Source organism: Amia ocellicauda, chromosome 9 (assembly GCF_036373705.1).
Source record: "Amia ocellicauda isolate fAmiCal2 chromosome 9, fAmiCal2.hap1, whole genome shotgun sequence".
Classification (NCBI taxonomy): Eukaryota; Metazoa; Chordata; class Actinopteri; order Amiiformes; family Amiidae; genus Amia; species Amia ocellicauda.
Window position 1 is genome coordinate 10,863,689 of NC_089858.1, and position 21,072 is coordinate 10,884,760.

General features: G+C 38.7%; 1 protein-coding gene across 2 annotated transcripts; it reads left to right on the plus strand.

Annotated features, from left to right (window-relative positions):
* Positions 1-461: 461 nt before the first annotated feature.
* urm1 (ubiquitin related modifier 1) lies at positions 462-19,322 on the plus strand. Of its 2 annotated transcripts, none has more exons than XM_066713108.1 (5): positions 462-542; positions 5,426-5,496; positions 13,681-13,762; positions 15,867-15,915; positions 18,435-19,322. In XM_066713108.1, the coding sequence occupies exons 1-5, from the start codon at positions 508-510 to the stop codon at positions 18,501-18,503; spliced, it is 306 nt and encodes a 101-aa protein (XP_066569205.1). In that variant the 5' UTR covers positions 462-507; the 3' UTR covers positions 18,504-19,322. The 2 variants fall into 2 exon arrangements, with proteins under 2 accessions (XP_066569205.1, XP_066569204.1); XM_066713107.1 differs by lacking the exon at positions 462-542 and adding an exon at positions 4,518-4,677.
* Positions 19,323-21,072: the final 1,750 nt, after the last annotated feature.

Consider the following 21,072-nt stretch of genomic DNA (forward strand, 5'->3'; position numbering starts at 1 on the left):
GACAACGTTTAGGTTTAACACATTTTCTTGTGGTTGTTCCCAAGACTTGCTGTTGTGAAGAACTCTCTCACTGATGTAGTAATTACATTTTAACTGAAAAGATTGTTGTCAATGTGTTTATTGACTATTAACTATTTTGCACGCATTTGTATAAGGTTGCTAAAGGTTATATAGGCTATGCCATACATGTAATCCTATATACAATTATTCCAGAAAAATCCTCCTTATTTTAACTTTATAATTTGAGTCACTAAACTAGATGTATTTTTAAAATTAGAATGGATTAAAATTAAATATATATACACCAAAGATGAAATGTTTCAAAGGTGTCCCAAAAACAAAACGTGTTCTGTGCTCTCAGCAGCATCTCTTGCATCTCCAGCCTGAATCTTCCGACGAGCATCACAAACCATGGCAACCGCGGTGCCCCAGCTGTGGAGGCAGAGGGGCGGGACGAAGACGTCACTTCCCGTATCTGCAAGAGAACTTCCTGGATACAGAGCTAATATGGCGGCGCCCATAGACTTGCATCTGGAATTCGGGTTGGTATAAAAAGCATTTTCGAATTCATTGTATTTTCAGTGTAGGATATTGACCCTAATCTTCGTATAACGCAATAGTCATCCTGTCGGAAATGTGTTTGCTTCAGGTTGACCGTATCATCATTTAGCCATGCCGCCGTATCCCTCTTTTCTTCGGTCTGAACCGCACATGTCGTGTTTTAACGTTACTTGCAATGAATGATTGTGGACACTTGTGTGCTTGTGTTACTTTGTTGATGTGATGCGTTTTTGGTTTTCCGCACAGGGTGAAATATAACAAAAGCTATTCAGAAACTGCTTTGTATAACTGGATGTCAAGGTCCTCCCATTTCTGATTGCATGTGTTTCTTAAAACAGACAACAATATGAAAATGTCTAAAATTCTTAATATTAATATTTCGTAGCGTTACAGTCGTTGTTTCTCTCTGATGGTGTGACTGGATCTATTTTACACACTTTTTGTGGTTTCTTTACCTGTCCTCAAAGGGAACTAATCGCAGGATATGGTGGGACTACTGAACCGAAGTGGATCTCTCAGGGTGTCTGTGAAGCTTGCAGTCTATGGGGACTTGACTTGAGACTTTCCTTCCTCTTAGTTAATTCTAGACCAATGGAACCCCCTCCCCCTTTTTTAAGGGTGTCTCTACGATCCTATCCACATTTGAACCATATATCCAGCATTTATATGTTCTCATAGTCTGTAGTGGTGGGATATAACAGAAACCAGATATTTTCCCTGGTGCTAAACCACCATCTCTATATTCGACAACTGCTTTATTTCAATTATTTAGTTTTTCTGTCTCATTGTACCAGAATAAATAAGGATCGTGGAATGTACAACAAGTTAAAGAATGTAGGAAACATACAGATATTCTTCATTAAAATATTCTGGAGGGATGTGCCTGTAAGTGGTCAATTTTGAAACCGTTGCAATGGCTGGACACTGTTGAAAAGGCAATACAATGTGGTTAACAACATGAAGTTCTATTCCATTTTCAGACAAATAGGTGGTATTGTCTGCATTTCCCATTCACGTATAATTCATGAAAGCATTTTGTGTATTTTGATATTTTGTAATAAATTAAAAAATATAGTTACATATAAAAATAATTAGATCGTTTGCTAGAACTTTAATGAGTCTAACAGTTGAAAGAAGCATTTTGTAAACCTGTATTGAAAAGTACAGCATTGCAGCTTAACAGTGTCATGTGTGGCTATAGATTTACACATTTATGTCAGGGCTTTTAATAGGGATAAGCTTTTTTTATTTGAATTAAAAACTAAAGCTCATGTATAGAACTTAAATGCTAATCAATATAGACATTCTGTTTGTTTAACTTGCTCAACTTGTGCAACAGAAATACCTTGAACTACTGGAAATGTTAGGACAAATTGTTGGGCTTAACACCCTTACATAGAAGGGTTTGATCCTAACATCTGGTGGGGATCAATCAGTTAACTTTTGCTAATTAAGGTAGATCATATCTCACTATTGAAACCAATTATATAAATCTCAGTAATTTATGTCTTCTGTGTTTTTTTTCCAAATAGAGCCTTGTGAAGCATAAAAAGAGCAGACAAATATTTTCTATATGATAGAGACAAAGCAAATGGTTATTTGCTGAGTTAAACTGGGTGAGTGACTTCATGACTATAGGAATATAGGTCAATTTACAATATATTCAAAATGGCAAATGGAACAAATGCAGCAGTATGTCTTTTTGTGTTTTAAGATGAGATGCTTAAACAGAGATGCCGTCGTTGGCTCTGTGAATCAACAGATTCTAATTTAAAGCAGTGGGGTTATTTAGGCTAATTAACCCACTCCTTCATTCCCATTTAAAAGAAAACAAAAACATAAAGGAAGAGGACTGACTCAACAGCCCTCACCCTTTGACTCTCTACCACTCCATCAGTAACTCAGAGCAGAATTCCTTTCCCTTTCTACATGAAGCTCCCAAAGACAAGCTGTTGTCCTGCAATACAAATAGGATGCTTTCACAAGTGTATCTGTTTTTGGTCTTTCACTTTCCTTGCTATTGTGTCAGCCTTAATTGAACTGTGGCACAAAAGACGAGGGTTAATCGTTAATGGCGGTGTTTTAATGACTAGTGACTGCTACAGAGAGCTAATGCTGTTTTTGTAGCCTCTCAAAAGGCCCTTTAAAAGGACCAAAAACAGAATGCTAAAAAATAAATAACATTCAGAAAATGCACTTAGCTTCAGAAAAATAAGCATTAATGAAACATTCACTGACAGGATGTAGTCTCCAATTAATGATTTTAGCATTCTGTGATATTGTGTTACAAAAGAAAGAATTTGTAGACCGTGGATGACACAGTTTGGTTTTTGTTGGTTTATCATTTGTTTATTATGTTTTCTTTTTAAATTAAAATAGTGCTCGTATCATCCTGCAAAATAAGTTATATTTTGGACATGTTGATAAGTACCATGATTATTGTGGATACCAAAGTGCATTTCTATTGACATTGCACCTCCCACCAGTACTTTCTGCTTTGCCTGCATTGCAACCAGTGAGTTTGTGGTAAACCTTGATCTCACTGACCTTACAGATGATACCGATACCTGAGCAGAACGATTAAGTCAGATTTTGGGGGGTGGGGGGCTGACAGACATTAGAACAGGGCTCTTTTCAGTGCTGCTGTTTACAGACAGTGGAAACACTGAATCCTGATCTGTGTCACTAGGGAGCTCAGACAACAGTTCTTCTTTGCAGATATGGTGTGGCAGCTGTGCCAATTCTTAAATATCTGGGACACACAACTGCACATTTTTCGAGAGATGTGAGCGGTCTTTATTGCACTCGCACCTGCTAGATGTGGACTCACACTTGTGCCCTTTCTTTTTGCATGGACAAAGATCAGCACTTTATTTAACTCCTGATGTCTGTGTGAATAAGGCATGCCTGTTTTCTGTGTGAGGAGTGAACATCTGTGTGGCGTCCTATGGAGGCGGCCATCTCTTAACCCGTTCGTTAGCTGGGGAAGTGGGCTCCATTTCTTCAAAACCCATGAAATCAACTCATTGCTGTTTTCCTTTGCTTACACTGATTACAAAAATGACTGAAATTACCATCCAGGCAAAAACTTGATTTTTTCATTCTTAGGATTATGCTTTGAAAACAAGAATTTATTTTATACTTAGACTCAGTGGAAGAAAATTTCTCTTGACATCGGGTTGCCCTTTTTCTTCTCACTATTTTGAATTGTGATTGAATAATTGAATTGTATTTTTTTTTTTTTGTCAGCTTTACTTATGCTAAAGAGTGCATAAGAGTGTAAAATACAGCCATTTTAATTGATCTTGTACTGTGATATGTTGTTTGTCTTTGTTGGAATACCAACATTTTGCTTTTTGCTAATGAAAAGAAAAGATGAAAAAATATTGTTTTCTTGCACAACTGGACAATTCTGTAATTTTGTGCCCCACTATTATTATTTTTTATTTCTTGGCAGATGCCCTTATTTAGGGCTATATACAACACTATATATCTAAGGTAACATTGAAGATGTGAAATAGGTCAAAACCAGTTAATTGCATTATAACTCTAATTACAATAAGCACAATAAAAAAATATTTGATTTCGTTTTGGCATGACAAAATGACCCATTACTTCTATCGTTCCTTTCACTTCTGGTCCGCTGCCATAGCTGCCCCCTTGTCTAGAGTGGCCCATGCCAGAGTAATGCTATGGCAAACAGAGGTGGTCTACTAAAGTAGCCATTCATAATGTTTATTCATGGAAATCCAGAGGTTTGGGATTTCATTATGGCCTTTCGGTTACAAGGCTATCTCTATTTGCTCTTCTTTTTTCCATCTTTCTTTATTCTTCTTTTTCACTCCTTTCTTTCTTTTTCTTTCTTTCTTTCTTAATCCCAGCATCCTGCTCTTTCCCGCGTTAGTTCTACAATAGAGATTATTGCTTGGCTGCAGAAAGGGGATTGATCTTCCCATCTGACCCCAGGCCAACCCTTAAATGCAAGTGATTACTCCACACGTCTGAGAGGGGAGAAGAGATGCACAGCCTGGGAGATTGCAGCCACAAATCACTGAATCCTGCGGGATCTCTTCACAGTGGCGGGGTCCGTGAATGGTCTAACGGTCATGTTCATCGGTGGGTAGAGAGGATCAGTATAAAAGGATGCCTTATAGAGGCTTCTTTCCACAGTGTCATGGCAGGGAGCCCACGGACACACACCTTGATCGGATCCTAGATTGTTTGATCTTTGGATCTCCACAGGATTTGTCCCTGAGGTTCGGACCACCATCACAGAAAGGCTTTAGCCACCAGCCGTGCTTCCCAGGGCTCTGGGACTACGATGTTTGTCTCTGTACAATAGGGTTTGTAACTCTATTGGAGGTTGGCGGAATTCACTAAGTGGCCCACAGATCAAATGAATGTGCTACAGTATACTGTAATACTCTCATGCAAGATACAGAGCATGGCCATATTGAATAAGCAGTGTTTCACAGTGGTTCGTATGAAGCATCCAAACAAAACCAAATGCATAAACACATTCTGTCTCTCTCCCTGTTGCAAATCTGTGGGGATACATTCCCCTACTCATTTCAGTGTAAAAATTAAAAGGAAAATGGTATCTCTTCAACATAGTCATAATTAATATTCACATTCAGCCCCCATTGTACTGCATATGCACATGTACTGATTTCTGTGTGTTGTGTGGAGGATGTGGTCCAATGAACGAGACAAACAAGCCCCAAAGTGTGTGTGTTTATTGTTGTCATCCATGTGCCATGTCTTTAGCAGGTTATTTAGTAAGAATTCTCCTTTTCCTTGTGAAGCACATTTGGAAATTGGATTTGCAAGCCGTCCATAAATCTGTTTTATGTTTCCTCCTCAGTGGTGGAGCGGAGCTGCTGTTCGGCGGGGTAAAGGATCACCAGGTGCAGTTGCCAAACCAGGCCGAGCCCTGTGAGTATTATTTCCATAACATTCGGCGCATACAGACAGCATCTCCAAAAGCAAAGACCCCTTTTCGATGCATACCTACTAGTTTCATGTTGGGAAATGTTCGTATTAGACTAGCTTTGTAAAGAATCAGTATGTTAATTGTAACAGGTGATTGATCATATATCATATGTCATATGTAAACTATATCATCAAAGGTATTAGGTATTTTGTAAGGTGTCATCACACTCGTGGTTTAAATTGCCGGTGGATGCTACTCCTTTGAAAGAAGGCTCTAGTCCAAAATATCACAATACGTGCTAAAAGTCAGAGTGCCCTTCATAAGTGTAATCTTAACACCTGGTCAGAATTTAATTTGATGTTACCCTACGAAATACAAATTATTCTTTTTATGTCCACTCTCTGTAAATTAAAGTAAAAAGCTTGGATATCTTCAGATTGCATCAACCTACCAGCACCCACCAGGAAATTAAGAGCTGGTTGTCAGGAAATGAATCTGTGTTCTGAGTGTTGTACATAGCTCAGACATGCAAGTATGTATAGATAAGCAGTCTCTCTTTGACGAACTTAATGTGACAAAAAATGATGTATTTTATTATTTAATTGTTGCATGAACTGTACAGACAATACACACATAAGGTCGGAGGAGAAAGTTCAGAGCGAGATTTTAAATTCTGCTTGCTGTGTTAGATATGTGCTATGTCTGAGGGACTTCTGCATTGCGTGTCTTGTCCATGCACTTTGTCCTAACTGTTTTGTGTTGGCACCTAAAACACCCATTTAAACATCTAGCTGTTGATTTCTTCTCAAGCAAGCAAACACATTTTAAGTTGCCAGTGTGTGTTTGTGGGGGAATTGCAGCAGTAATGCCCACTACCAGTATGATGCTTTCTTTAATGGGCTTTAACTTTCACCCTGTGTAGGTTGTTTATTTCTACCTGTGTAATATAAATCATTTAAGCTGGGAAACCTTTTTTTTTTTTTTTTTTTTTTTTTTGCTTAGAATTTGTCCTCCCTCATTACATTAGCTCTCTTCACCTTCCCCTGTGAATACTATAAACGACTCCTTGAGTTTTCACTGCATTCTGGGTTGTAAAGCAGTTACCGTCCATTCCAATAAATCTGTGGCTTTACAATGAACTCCATCAGTCTGAGCCTGTCAATATATTGGCACTGATCACTGAAAAGAGTTGTATCTTTAAGGCGTTGAGCAAATGTGTCCTGCAAATATTAGAGAGAACTTCATTTTCTAGTTGCAGCAAATTGAAATATTTAAGGACACTCTCCTGTCCTCTTCACCGGCCCCTTTGGCATGTTTTAGATGGAATCATATTTAATACTAAACAGAGTAACAGAATTGCAAGATGGTTTGCTCTCGGTGCTATAGAAATTCCTTTAATGGGAGAAGTGATACCCCGATGGTAGAGGGAGACCCCAAAGTAAGAACAGTGCATTTGGCCACCTCTCAGGCCCAGCCTGTGCCCACGCACTGCTCCCGTAGCCCTTGGGTGTTATATCGGCCAACCCAGGCCTACGCCCTTTTTTATTTTTATGGTTTGTACAACTTTGGGAGAGACTTTACACAGCAAAACTGCTCATCAGATATTTGTTCTGATGACTTCATTAAATATTGTCACTTTTCTTGAGATAGCTGTGCCAGAAGAGCAGAGGAATAAAACATGGGGGGAGGGAGGGATGCCCTCTTCACCTCTGCAGATAAAAAGGGAAGGGTGGGCTGTATTGCAATGCAAGGCAAAAGAAATAATAATAATCTAAATAAAAATTAGAACCCCCCCTTCCTCCCTTCTTTTCCTTTCCCAGCTTTTTTTTTTTTTTTTTTCTTCTTGACCTCATTGAGATGCTTTTCACACGCTCCCCAGCGCCAGCTGTTCCTTTCCGTGGCAGTCCAACACAGGCACTGTTTGCCCATCTCAGAACTCCGTCGCAAATCGTATTTAAAAAGGAGCTGCTGCCCCCCTCCTCCATTTCCACCCAATTTAACAATAGGCTGCAGCTCCCCTCGCAACATCTGTGAACCCCCTTCTGCTGCCCCATTCTCTCCCTAACTGCTCCATTATTGCCAGGCATTCACTTGTAAATGGAGTCAGTGATACTGCTGATGGGTCTTTTATACACATCTTGAGGGTCAGAGGAAAGGTAGGGGTTGGAGGGGGAGGTGTGTGTATGTATATATGTGTGTGTGTGGTTGGGGGGGGGGGAAGGTTAGTTGTGCTGCAAGGACAATTGTGTCAAAGAATTAAATCCTTTTTGTGTGCAATCATTTTGGACCGTTGGAAGGACAAGCAATTTTTTTTTATTATTTTTTTTGCAGAGCTGGCCTCTCCCCTCAGTCCAGCTTCCCACATTCCATCAGCAGTGGCTTATACTTAGTTTGGCGCTAAATGCATCCTGAGGTTTAACGCACTGAAAAACCACGACCTGAAATGTACATGTGAGCTAGGGAGGTTTTTGTAACGGGCAGGTTAATGTTGCAGGTCAGTTACCCACAGTGCATTGCTCACTCTTTGTTTTTCCTTCATAGTAAAGCAGAACCTGCCAGTTGTTTTAGTTGAAAAGCCATGAAATTAAAGCAGATTTCACAGCTTTACACCTTTTTAAAAGTGACTTTAATTCCTCATGCATGAGTTTGTTGTAAGTTGTTGAGTGTCCATCTTGATAACTTTTTGAGACTCAGTCTTTCCACAAGGAGATAAGTGCCTCGGTAATCTGGTGATTGAAAAATCTTGGTTCATTTCCTCATTGTATCGGCAACTCCAGTGCTGGGTTATCATAAGATCATCAGAAAATGCAATCAAAATGAGAGGGTTTCCTATTCTAATGATATAACCTAGTTTGTCTCAAACCGAACTGATGAAATCTGACATATTTAATGCAACAGTTATACAAACAAGTTTTAACTTTTGGCTTGTGTGATTTAGATATGTATAATACAGCTAGAAAATGTTTATTATAAGCATGTATGATGCATAGAGTTTGATCCACAACATTTGACACCCACAGATGGGGACTGTGAACGGGTGTAACCGTAAAGTGAAAGGCCATTGTATCAAACTCATGGCCTTATAACCTGGTGGGAAAGGGTGGCTGAAAAAGAGATTATCTGACATTTTACCTTCTGTCCTAACACCAACAAAAAACCACAGCGCACAACAAAAGGGTCGACTCCGCGGCAGTGGGGTCTCCACGGCAACCCGTCCACAATGGGTGACCGCCAGCGGGAATGTGGGAAGGGGGACTGGGGAGACTGACCTTGGCCGATCACTGGACAGAGCGGTCAGTGATAAATGACCGGCTGTTGGTGTGGGGGGCAATTACCTTCCTTGGGAAATGGGGTGACATGGGGAGTGGAAGGCGGGAGGGTGGATGGCCTGAATAATCAGTGATGGAACCTTGGTCTTTCTTTCCAACCCCTGGGTGATTAATGACCACCCTATCAACCTGCCCCCCACAACACATTTTCCAAACTGCCACATACCTTCCATAGAAAGAAGTCCTTTCCCCCAAACCTGAGAAAGATGAATGACTTCATCACACCCACCCACCACCCATAATAATAATCAAAATAATGCAAAAAGAAATGCAAAAATCCCCGTTGTGTCTCGTCCCTGTGCACCCGGGCTCTCCCTCCTACATGAGCTATCCCAGCCTGCCTTTCAGCGACATGATGCATTCTGTGGGGCGGTCCTGCCTGCTACAGTGCGAGGTGCATATCGGGAGCGCAGGGCATTGCAGAATAACAGAGAGGCGTTATGAAAATAAATAAATAAAAATAAAAGATTCCACCCTGTGAGCTTGCTTTGTCTATATAGAATTGAAAACCCAGCATTTCTCCTCATTTGGGAATTGCCATAAAATGTGTAGATCCTGAGTAAGGAAGCTTCGGATCTGAACTCGTGATGTGAGGCGGAGGATAACGTCAAAATTAATTGCTAGCTCCTCAGGAGATGTGAGTGTTACTCTTCTTTAATGGGAGGAACCTGATTGAGAAACCTGGCCAGGACAATTGCAATCATTACATCCCTACAGCCGCATGCCTGTTTTCCAAAAACATATACGGTAGTAAATAGAAAAGCTTTAAGTAGAATCATATTTGTAAAGAACCCAGTATATTAAATAACTGGAATGCAAAATACCTGACTTTTTTGTATGATAAATGTTGGTGGTAGGTATCTTTTTCCCAGATTGCACAGGCTTTTTTGTGTTAGTGTTATTGTGCTTTCTTGAAGGCTGTATCTACGTATAAAAATGTAATCACTGCAATCATTGCAGTGTGCTGCATAAGCAATAGACTTTCCATCACTTCCTGTGGGTTTCTCGGACAAGGAAGACTAAAAATACTGACATGAATTATTATTCTCATAGGAACAGCAAATCTGAAAAGTCTCTATGTACATCAGCTACAAATAAATGACAATGCATCTTTTAAAAATGTAATTTTCACTGCTGGAACAGCTTGCATGACCTGTGTCTACTACTGAAACTGGCAAATCTGTGACACAAAATTGTAACAGTCCTACATATCCTCATATTGTAATCTTGAGAGGTGAGAGGTAACAAGCAAAGTGAAACTTTAGGAAATCTCAAACCTGAGGTAATACTGAGAATATAACATCACAAAATATAGTACAACATAAAGACATAATTACAGAAACCATTTGTCCTCCGCCCCTCCATGTTTTCATTCATAATAGCAGTATATTGTAAAGAGCTGCCTCTTTGCAAAAAGCAAGATGTTAGAGAAATATAATTATCCTCTCCTCTGTAAAGACGCAGGTAGCTGCTTTTAACTGCTTTTACCCTAATGGTGTTGGCTGTGAATCTGGGGCTCAAGATCTGGTCCATACTATTGTGTAGAGCTACCAACGTTCCCCCGCTTACCCTCTGCCACCCCCCCCCAATCCCCTCTCGCTCTGGAGAGAGACGTATGGATGTATATGCAAAAGCACTGTAGGGTTCTGGCTCCTGGGACTCACCCATGTCCGGATTACCAGGAAGGATTATCAGGGCTGTATGCCTGGTATGTATCATCAATTCTATACGTATCACTAACCCTGACACGTCCAGGCTATCCCCAATGTTTTGTTTGTTTGTTTAAATTTTTTTGTAGGGGGGGTCGGGTAGGGCTGGGCTTCAATCACACCGTAAAAGCTTGCATTTGCCGGCAGTGGCAATGAAATTGGGTTCGCTTGCACCGTGTTTTCAAAGTGTGGTAGAATATTTGCTTCTAAGAAATGATTGAACAGCAGGTTTTCCGTGTTTGTTTTTATATTTGTATGTGTTCTCCACTAAACAAAGCTGGACTGTGAAGGGTTCATTGACATATTTAATGTTTTTGTGGTGTATTCGGCGGTGAAACCATGATTTAAAATAAGTACTAGTAGATAACCGTTCTGAAAAGCAAAATGTGAAAATACACCCAATGAATGCAGAGGATGGTGTCTTGGCTTTAGTGTTGACCTTCATTGATTTTAATGTGTAAATCCTTTTAGCTCTTTTTTCTTCTGCCCAGCTGTTCATGCCCATGTTAAGAAGTCTAGGAGAATAAAAGGAAGGATTCTCATCTCAATTTGAACATTCCCACTTTTGTAGTGGCCATCCATATATATGCCATGAAGTCAATTGCAGATTAATAGGTGTAAATAGGCCAAACGATGGTATGTCTTTAGGATTAATGTGCTGTATGGTGTTTTTAAAATAGAGAATACAAACGTAAACCTTTTCAGATTATTATTATTTTTTTTAGGTAAGTTTAGAGACAGTGGACAGGTTAATGTTTTTAATGAGAAAAAGACACTTCATTTTCCAACTATACATCAGAAAATTGCCATTATTTTATACAAACCCAACAGAATAACTTTATAAATAACATTACTTTTTATTTTTTTATTTTTTTTTATTTAATGATGCGTGGCATTAATATTGTGTTTAAATTGAACACTGAGTGTCAAGAATGGCCTATAAGACAAGTGTCCCCTCCCAGTCCCACAAATATAACTGTGTCAAGAATGATGTTTTTTTTTATTCTGTGCCTTTAACTAATACACTATCCAAAAATGAATAATACAAGAAGGTCAGTGAATGCTGGCAGTAACATAGTGCAAACCTTTCTCAATAAGCGCCTCACAGAAAACTGAGCCGCCTGCTTTCGGTCTCCATTCTGTGACTGCGATTCTTCAGAGATGTTTTTGTTTGTTCTCGAAACGTAACCAAATTGCCAGATGTTCGTTTTCGCAGTGGCCAGTCTGGGACGGCACCAGCCAGCTCTGACACGGCTCGTCCCGAGAGAGGAGAGGAGAGGGTTAGTGCTAGCCAGCGACCTGCACTGCGCTCCAGCCGCCCCCCCCCACCTCCCTCCCCTCCCGGATCCCGAGAACAGGAATCAATTGTGCGAGGGACAGCACAGGGGGGTTGGCCTCTCTTCATTCGTTCTTCACACCATCCTCTCTCTCTCTCTCGCTCTCTCTCTCTCGGTCTCTCTCTGTCCGCACCAACGAGGAACAAACTGGTTGGAACCGGCAGGAAAGGCTTGTGATGGTGGTCGGGGTGGGGGGGGCTCTCAAATGTGGGCAGCCGCAGTTTCAGCCTCACTCTTGTCTGGCATTGCCTAGCTATACACCGTACACATGCTGACACACACACACAAACACCCAGCCAGACAGTGCTTGTCTTATATAGAGTGCAACACACTCTATCGGCACACACACAAATTTCCTCTCTGTGCAAAGCTGGCTTTCAGACAAAATCTCTATGAAGCTACGAATGCATGCATGCGCACTCACAGTCCACAGTGGTTGTTACTTTGTCTGTACGCCCACATTGGTGAGGATGGAGTAGGCTAAGTCTGACATGTTCAGATGGTGTGTAATTTTAGTTCTGGAATATATCTCGCTGTTGTTTAGACCTCAGCCCAAAACAAATTGAGGTTTTTCTATTAGATTTGAGTGCTAATTCTGATTGTGTTATGCTCTATTTTATCAAGTTGTAAAGCGCTCAATTTTTAACTCTGGCTGTGCTGTACTTAAGTGTCTTTGTGTGTATATATATATATATATATATATATATATATAATCAATTAGAGCTGTGTTGGGAATTGCTTATCTTTCTCCTTCCAGAACAGCAGTGATACAAAAAATAATAATCATCAACATTACAAACAGCAAAGTAGTAAATTAAGATTTGGAGCTGTACCAACATACCATTTCCATTGATTTGATAAGTCACTGAAGGGAATTGAAGGAGACAACAGTCGTTACCACAATGTCATCGTGTTCTTTCTTCAGTACACTTTGTAAAATAATAAGAATAATAATACAAAAAATTACTTCTGTTCCCTATTCCAATTTATGCCAGTTTTCAGGCCAAATTCCATTCTAAACTTACGTACAGCATGTTCTGCGGCTATCCTTTTTTCAGTGTCGCGGTGGCTGAATGAAGAGGTAACAATAGCCTTGAAATGCCAGAAGCCAGTGATGGCACTGATCGTTGATTGCCTCCTCAGCCCTTCTGCTAAGTGTGTAATGGGAGTAGTTGGAACTCCTGCAAATACAACTATCAGTTTGTCTGTCAGCAGTGTTTGGGGGAAAACCTAGCCTTGAATTTTACATCACATAGGCAATCAAAGTATATTTAGTAGATAGATTTGAAATATTTGAGCACATCTGTGTTGCTGACACAGATAAACATTGCTGTTTTAGCATGAAACCAGCTTAATAGAGATTTTTGGAACCCCTAACTTTGCTATGGCACAAGCTCCACAAAGTCATATTATAAATAAATTACCAACCAGGGAAGAAGAAGAATGGAAAAAACAGATGGGTTGTTTTAACCTTCACTGTATTAGACATGATTTAACTTTCATAATAATAAAACAAACTGATTGTGAATCTGATTGTTCGTAGTTCTTTGTGTTTGAAGTTTCTGATTTACTTCTAGAAAATTTTCATACATTGGAAGTTGTATATTCTTCTGGTCCAGTTTGCTCTCAGATTTATTTTTCTATGTACTAGATGTGCAGACTATCACTGTTACGAGTTTTGTTTTCTGTACAATTTATTTCACTATAACAAGATCACAGAAATCTTGCATCACAAGGAGCCTGAAAAGACCACCAGATGACAAGGATTTACTGTCGTCCTTTATACACTGACACACGTATTTATTTTCCAGGGGATATAAGGCAGTTACTGGTATGGATTAAGAGAAACCTGTTGAAAGAAAGGCCAGAGCTCTTTATACAAGGGGATACAGTGTAAGTAAACACCAGGCAATCTATATTGTATGTTATTTTTATTTATTTTGCTTTGATTATTATTTCTCTAACTTTTAAAAGCTGCATTTTTTTTAAATGCTAGTAATTTTCATTATTATTATAATGTCTGCATTACTGCTTACTGTGAATAAAATAGTGCGAATTATGAACGCTTTTCCTCTCAGCTTGTCAAATATATCAGTCCCCTTCATAATGATATGTGCTAGTGCTGTCGCAATGGCATCACTGCGGTGAGATGGTGACTCTAATTCGCCTGTGTCATGTTGCCCTGGCCGTGTCAGCCTGTGGGTGACTTCTTCCCAGTGCCTGATTAAGCAGTGTTTTCCTGGCGAGGCCTGGATTGTGTCTGATCCTGAGAGGGATTCCCTTCTCGCTCGCAAGTGCAGGCAGCAGCCCAGAGCCGCACGCCACCTGAATTCATCTCACCTGACTGACTCTATCTCTCTCTCTGTCTCTCTTTTTTCTGCTATCTTTCGCTTGCGCTCCTCGACTTCTGCCCTCCCCCTCCCCCTCCCCCAACCTCCATCCTTTAGCACATGAAGTAAAAAAGAAAAATGAAAATTAACACCCCCCCCAGCAAATTCAACAAATAACACAGTAACAGAGAGAAGTGCTTTCGATGATAACAGCACGGCAGCGGCTTTTAAGATTCCCTGTGATTCCCGTAAGCGCACGCACACGGATGCTCACACACGCCGAAGCCACACAGTATGTGCTGCGTGGTTTAAGATGGAGACGGTTAGCGTGTGTAGCAGATCAAATGGGACTTCCTTTAGCTCTGATCCTCAGCTGCTATCACCAACCCCCTCTTTCTTCTTGCTGTCTTCCCCTGCTTTTTTCCTCTCTTGCTATTTTTTCCATACACTCTCTTTCTTCCTTGCCTCTGTAGCAAGCCAAGCTCCAAATTACCAGCACTGATTTCCACTGCTATAAAAGCAGCCCTCCTCCCCCTCCTCTGTGTAATTAAGTAATAGATCTCTGATTAAAGGGCATTGCCTGGTGGTAAAGGCTTTAGGAAGGGGAGGGGGCTGAGCCAGGAAGAGAATCGACTATCAGGGCCTCTGGCTTAAGGGTTTTATATGCCCAGGTGATTTACTGTTACAGCAATGATCGTTCTTGTTTTCAAGAGAGAAGGGTGGTATGAAAATACCAATTTTAATAATCCCATTACCATTTTAATTTCTGTCAAGGAAATTTTGCTTGGCATAGTTTCCTAAAGTGACACACTGTTTAAAAGCAAGCCCACGTATTTGTTAATCAGGGAATCCCCTCTGTGGATCGACTCACTGCCAGTCTGAAGGAGCCTCTGTTACATTTCTATTTATTTCTCTCTTATTTAACCCATTTGAAACTGTGGGAATTATCTCTCTTTAATAGACTATGCTTTCCCAGGGTCTTGTACAGACAGATAGTGCCAAAACAGTGTAAGCAATATTTAAGCTGTAAGCTAAATCCTGCTTATGCTCTCCAGTTAATGTTATGTTTTTATTAAGAAATGATTTTGATCAACCCTGAAACAACAGCTTTATCGGTCCTTCATTTTGTGTATATATAATATATATACATACACCATATATATGTATGTATTTGTGTAATACATCTATGTATTTGTATTTGTATTCATATATACACATTTTTTTAATGATCAAAATGAAATGGCTGTACTGCCACTGGTGTTGATTGTGATCCATAATAAATTAAAATTGTTTGGGAATTTCATATGAAGGAGGAAGTAATTGTCAGTAGAGAGGTTTTTTTTTTTCTCACCTTGTACCTCTGATACCATTGAGTAAAACAGACCACGCAGCAGAAATGCCGTTGAATAATAAAAGCAGTGTCTGTTTACAATGCATGTCGGCTTGAATAAATTATGCCTGGCTAAGAAGTGTTATCATTTAATGATTCGTTTTGTTTTCCTAAAGACCCCTTACACAAAACCTCTATTAAGCCACTTCTTTTTCAAGGTTTTCCGAAATCCGTGTAATATGCCCAATACCTTGATATTGGATTAAGAGATTATGGTGCCTTCAGTCTGCTGCTGACGTACAAGGCGTTTTGTGTTTCTTTTTTCTCTCTCCTCCAGAAGACCTGGCATCCTGGTGCTGATTAACGATGCGGATTGGGAGTTGATGGTTAGTATTCCTCCTCTGATTGATTCAAATGGCAGGTTCTGTGGTGGCGCTTCAAGCTTTAGTACAGCACAGATCCAAGTATCAAATCAGGAATAAAAAAAAAATGTTTTAAAAAGAAACTTGTCAGGTACAATATTTTATTGAATAAGCATCCTTTAACTAACATATTATCGTTGTAATTACTTTAATAGGCACTGAGCACCTTTGATCTCAGTCCAGAACACTATGTATACATTTATTTTATTTGTCCTTTTATGAATATATACACCAAAGGAAGCTGGACCATTAGAATTAATATGTTCTATACAGTGTGCTTTGTTTTAGTGGAGAAGAGTATTAATATTTGATTTTAAAAAATATGGTAGCTAGCAAATTATTGAGGTGTATTCACCCACTTCCATGCCGTTCTTTTGTTGGGGGCAATTACCATAACAACATATGTAAATGTTCGACTGGCGTCACCAATGCCAGCAGTGAAAGGGGATGTTAAAGTCCTTTTAGAAGGAGATGTTGTCTTGGGTGAACTGAATTCAGGATCAAAGATGTTAAGCAAGAACAAATCTGTCAGATCCTCTTCATTTGTCGACCCACAAGACTGGGCTTCCTCCCTGTATTCATCCTTATCTCCAGTCACTCCAACTTTCAATATGCAAAGCACTACATCCCAGGCAAATTATGCTAAATCTGTCACTTTTAACATTCTACATACATATATACAATATGTGTGTGTGTATCGCTTTTAAAGCTCTTTCTATGAATGCTATGGAATAGCTTTATATAAAATAATTCAATTTTACAATCACAAGCGACCTAAAGAATCCAGCAGTTTGTATAAATAAACTGCAGCTAAAGTGGGATTTATATTTTTAAAGAATATTAATCTACAGCTATATGAGAAACTGTATAACTGTACTTATGATCTTTTAGCTCAGTGTTAGAATACACTTCTCGCATATTATTCAGATGTCCCTTTTCAGTTTCGCTGAAATCTGGAAATGCTTACTTTTTAAACTGATATGGATTCATTAACATAGATCTGCTTGATGCTTTCTCCATTAATTACCCTTTACAAGACACGGGACAGGTGTCACTCTGGGGATCTGAAAAGCTGCAAAAACCATGAAGAGGACCAAGTTCTTCCAAATAAATCCTCTTTAACACTGCGCCGCTGCCATCTTTCACTGTGAGGGCTACTTTCACGACTTAATTTGCCCAACATCCCAGCTGAGATGCATGGCCTTTTTTTCCTCCACTATGCTACCCTCTATGTGCACTTAGATTCCAAGAGAGATAACACGGGGAAACTCAAGTCACACGGGGCTGCACGAGATCCCATAGTGAGTGTTGTCCTTGTAACATAACTTCCAGGCTTTGAAGACAACTTCAAAGCCTCTGAAGTCCAGGGCTTAAAACCTCTTACATTAAAGGAAATATTTATAATCTTCAGGAACCAGCTTAAAGTGGTAATACTTTAAGAAATATAATAAATTTCTTATCAAAGCAGGTTAATAATGTGTTGCAGAATATGACATGTATTGTGATGTGCAGTTTATGAAAGGATATTGCAGTATCAGAATAATATTTGAGATTAATTATTTAACCTCTACTCTCCATCATTGTGTAGTTCCAGCAGTAAAATTCCTTGTTAAGAATTATTTCATGTCTATTTGCTTTTCTGTGTCTGTGACTCCCTGTAAGTGCTCTTTAAAGCAGACAGCCAGATGGGAATGATAACTTGTAATAACTTTACACGTGTTTATCCAATTGGGATATTACACTATTAAGTACACTTGTTTCTCATTGTTTCTGGTGCTAAGGGCTCACACTTCACACTTTGAACACCTTTTAATTTAAGATAATCGATTAACTATAATATCACACTGCAATAATAAATACCCCTGACTTCACCTTGCCACCGTCACAGAAAAATGTACACACACATGGTTCCGTTATATATATTTGAAAATAGAATTTTGTTTAAGTTAAATTTTAATATATATATATATATATATTTATTTTTTATTTTTTATTTTTTTTTAAATGACATTCTGTCTTGGAATCACATCTTCAGAAATCAACCAGGACAATAGTTGTGTTCACCTTAAACTTGCAGCTGGCTAGCACATATGTTTGTGTGTATGGGTGTGGGGGGATCCATAATTGTCATTATAAATCCTGGATTACATGATCATGAAATACCAACATACAGATGTGTTCATTAAACCACCAGTCTAGTGCATATAGCTTTAACAAATGGAGAATAAAAATACCTAGGTGCGTCAGGACGTCATTTTGTGCAATTTCAGGTGAATACCGAGGAGTGATTGATAATCCCACCTGCAAATCAGAAATATTTCCTGTGACCATGCAATATATATGTTCTATCTCCATGCATGTATCTATGTCATCTTTACCTGTCCCATGTCTATCTATAGGTAAGCGTAATTGTAAAGTAAATCTTTGAACTGGTATCAGAACAAAACTAATCTAACTCAACTTCTGTTGTGTTTCTTCTGAAGGGTGAGCTGGATTATCAACTTCAAGACAAGGACAACCTGGTGTTCATATCCACGCTGCATGGAGGGTAGGAGACACAAAGAGACAAGGCGCACAAAGGACTTCTAACACATTCACCAGTGACTTCAAGGCATCCCTGCCCTTTTGTGTCAAATGAAACTGGCTCTTTTCAAAGCAACACCCCTCGGTCTTTAGAGTGATCCATCCCCTCTCTTGTTCATACACAAATGATTTAACCCACTAAACGGGGGGATTATGGGGACAGTTTGGGAAATTAGTTTGGAGAGTACTGTAGGATTAAAGGAAAGTAACCCATATTGTGATCTTTAAATCTAATAATCCCCCCCAGCTGTAGGGTTAAATAAGGCAAGTGATTTCCTGCACCAGATCACGTTATAGTGCAGGAATGTAGACAGATTGATTATATATTGAGACTGCATCTCTTTTTCGTCTAGATTCGTTAAAACTAATTATTTTACATGCTTTTGTTATGGTAAAATTGGTTTATATGTATTTTCGGTTGAAATGACTAACATTGTTAGGTCTGTTGATAAAAATATTAATTTCTATAAATAATACAATTTATCTGACACCTTATTCGAGTCCAGTTCTCGCTCATTACCGATTACCCCTCTATTGTTTTGATTTTAATGTCAAACAAGGTCTAATGTCCCTTTCTGAATCGGAAATAACCATGACATAATTAAACTATAAAACAATCATGCAGTTAATTCGTGTGCTATTGGTTCATGTTTATGATTTTGTATTATTATTATTATTATTATTATTACAATGGTCTTTTAAATAAAGAATGACAATTGTCCTGGTATCTGTACACCTGTGTATTGTTTTACTGATGCAGCAGATTAAAACTTAATTCAAATGTTTAATTTTATTTCGTTTCAAATTTACTATTAAATATAATATTCCTGGATTGACATTGTAGTATATATCAAATAATGTGTTTGTACGATATAAAACATATTTTGGTCTGGGCGATATTGTATTGTTGCACAGTTGTGTAAGAGACGTTTCCTCATTTAATCCCTGTTAGCACACTTCACTGTGTGTGAAATAGTCCACATTCTCTATTTTCGTGTTATTTTTTTATTATTCAAAAGCTTCTAATTATACACTGCCATTAAAATCGAAGTAATTAATCCGATTAGTGCGTATACTCTTGAAATTGAAAACTATAGTATTTTCTATAAAAACAACAAAATGTGCCCTGTATCTTGTCCAAAAATTGATTCACATACAATGTTATAGGCACAAAATAATAGGAGAGTCCTCATGCTTTTATCGTATTGTATTATTTTTTTAAACTTATGATAATTGTTATATTAATAATGCTTCTGTGATATATATATATATATATATATATATATATATATATATATATATATATATATATATATATACCTAAAGTATACAAATCCACAAGGGGAGCTAAAGGAATGACTCGTTACAAATGTCGAATTGGCTTGTGCCATTTTGTAGCGCATTTCTTGTATTCTGCTGGTTATCGTACCCATTGAACCCATTTCTAGACAGCTATATTGATAAATAATGCGTTTGTGCGGGGGATGTATCTAGCAGGGGGACATGGCACGCAGTTATTTGGGTGTAAACACTTAATATGCAATCATGCGCTATGTGTTGCGCATGTGTGAGGTTGGAGTCATCAATCTCTTTATTACACCTGCTATAGGCTTACATCCTTGACCAATCCCTATAAGTTGAAGTCCTACGTGCTTTGGACTTAGTGGTTTAGTGGTGTTTGTGGAAAAGGCTTTTTTTTCACCTCCGGTGCTGTGGTTCTTACTCTGATAAAGGGTTAATGATAAAGAGAAACAAAAAACTGTCTGGAATAGAGTAATAACGAACATTCAACTCTGGGTTCAACTTGAGATTAAGGTACAAAATATTAAACACTGGAAAAAATGTAATAGGCTGTAGAAACAGGATCTAATAATTTCGTTGGGTTGAATTGTATATATTGACTATCTGCTAGGTGCCTGAAAGGTGTTTTACCTATATATATATATATATATATATATATATATATATATATATATATATATCACCGCACACTGTTGTGTATCCGAGTATTTGCTGTCGTTTTTCCTTATGGTTTGTAAGGATCACTGGGACATTTTCTTGTATGACGGTCCACCTTAGAATATTCATTAGCAGGACCTACAGGACCCCGGCGGGAGGTCGCCTCGGCTGCGGTGACAGCCAGCCTCCGGCACTGCCTCCAGTAAAGCGGCCGGCGAGCACAGGGGCCTTTCACTGGAGTGGACTGGAGATGAAACTGGCAAATCATAGTAATTATACTACAAATGCAAATACAAACTCAGAGGAAGAAGTGTGATGCGAGCATTTACATGGTAAATGGGACAAGAGACTTACAAGATATAAGACATATAAGCCTATACATTTCAGAGGATTGATTGATTACCATGATTGGAGGACACAAATAGATGCATCCTATAAACATATATATATATATATATATATATATATATATATATATATATATGTGCAAACAGAATAATAATACGACAAGTTAAGCTATTGTTTAGAGTTTTATAGTAAAAAATAAATAAAACACAGAATATAATAAGGTATTTATAT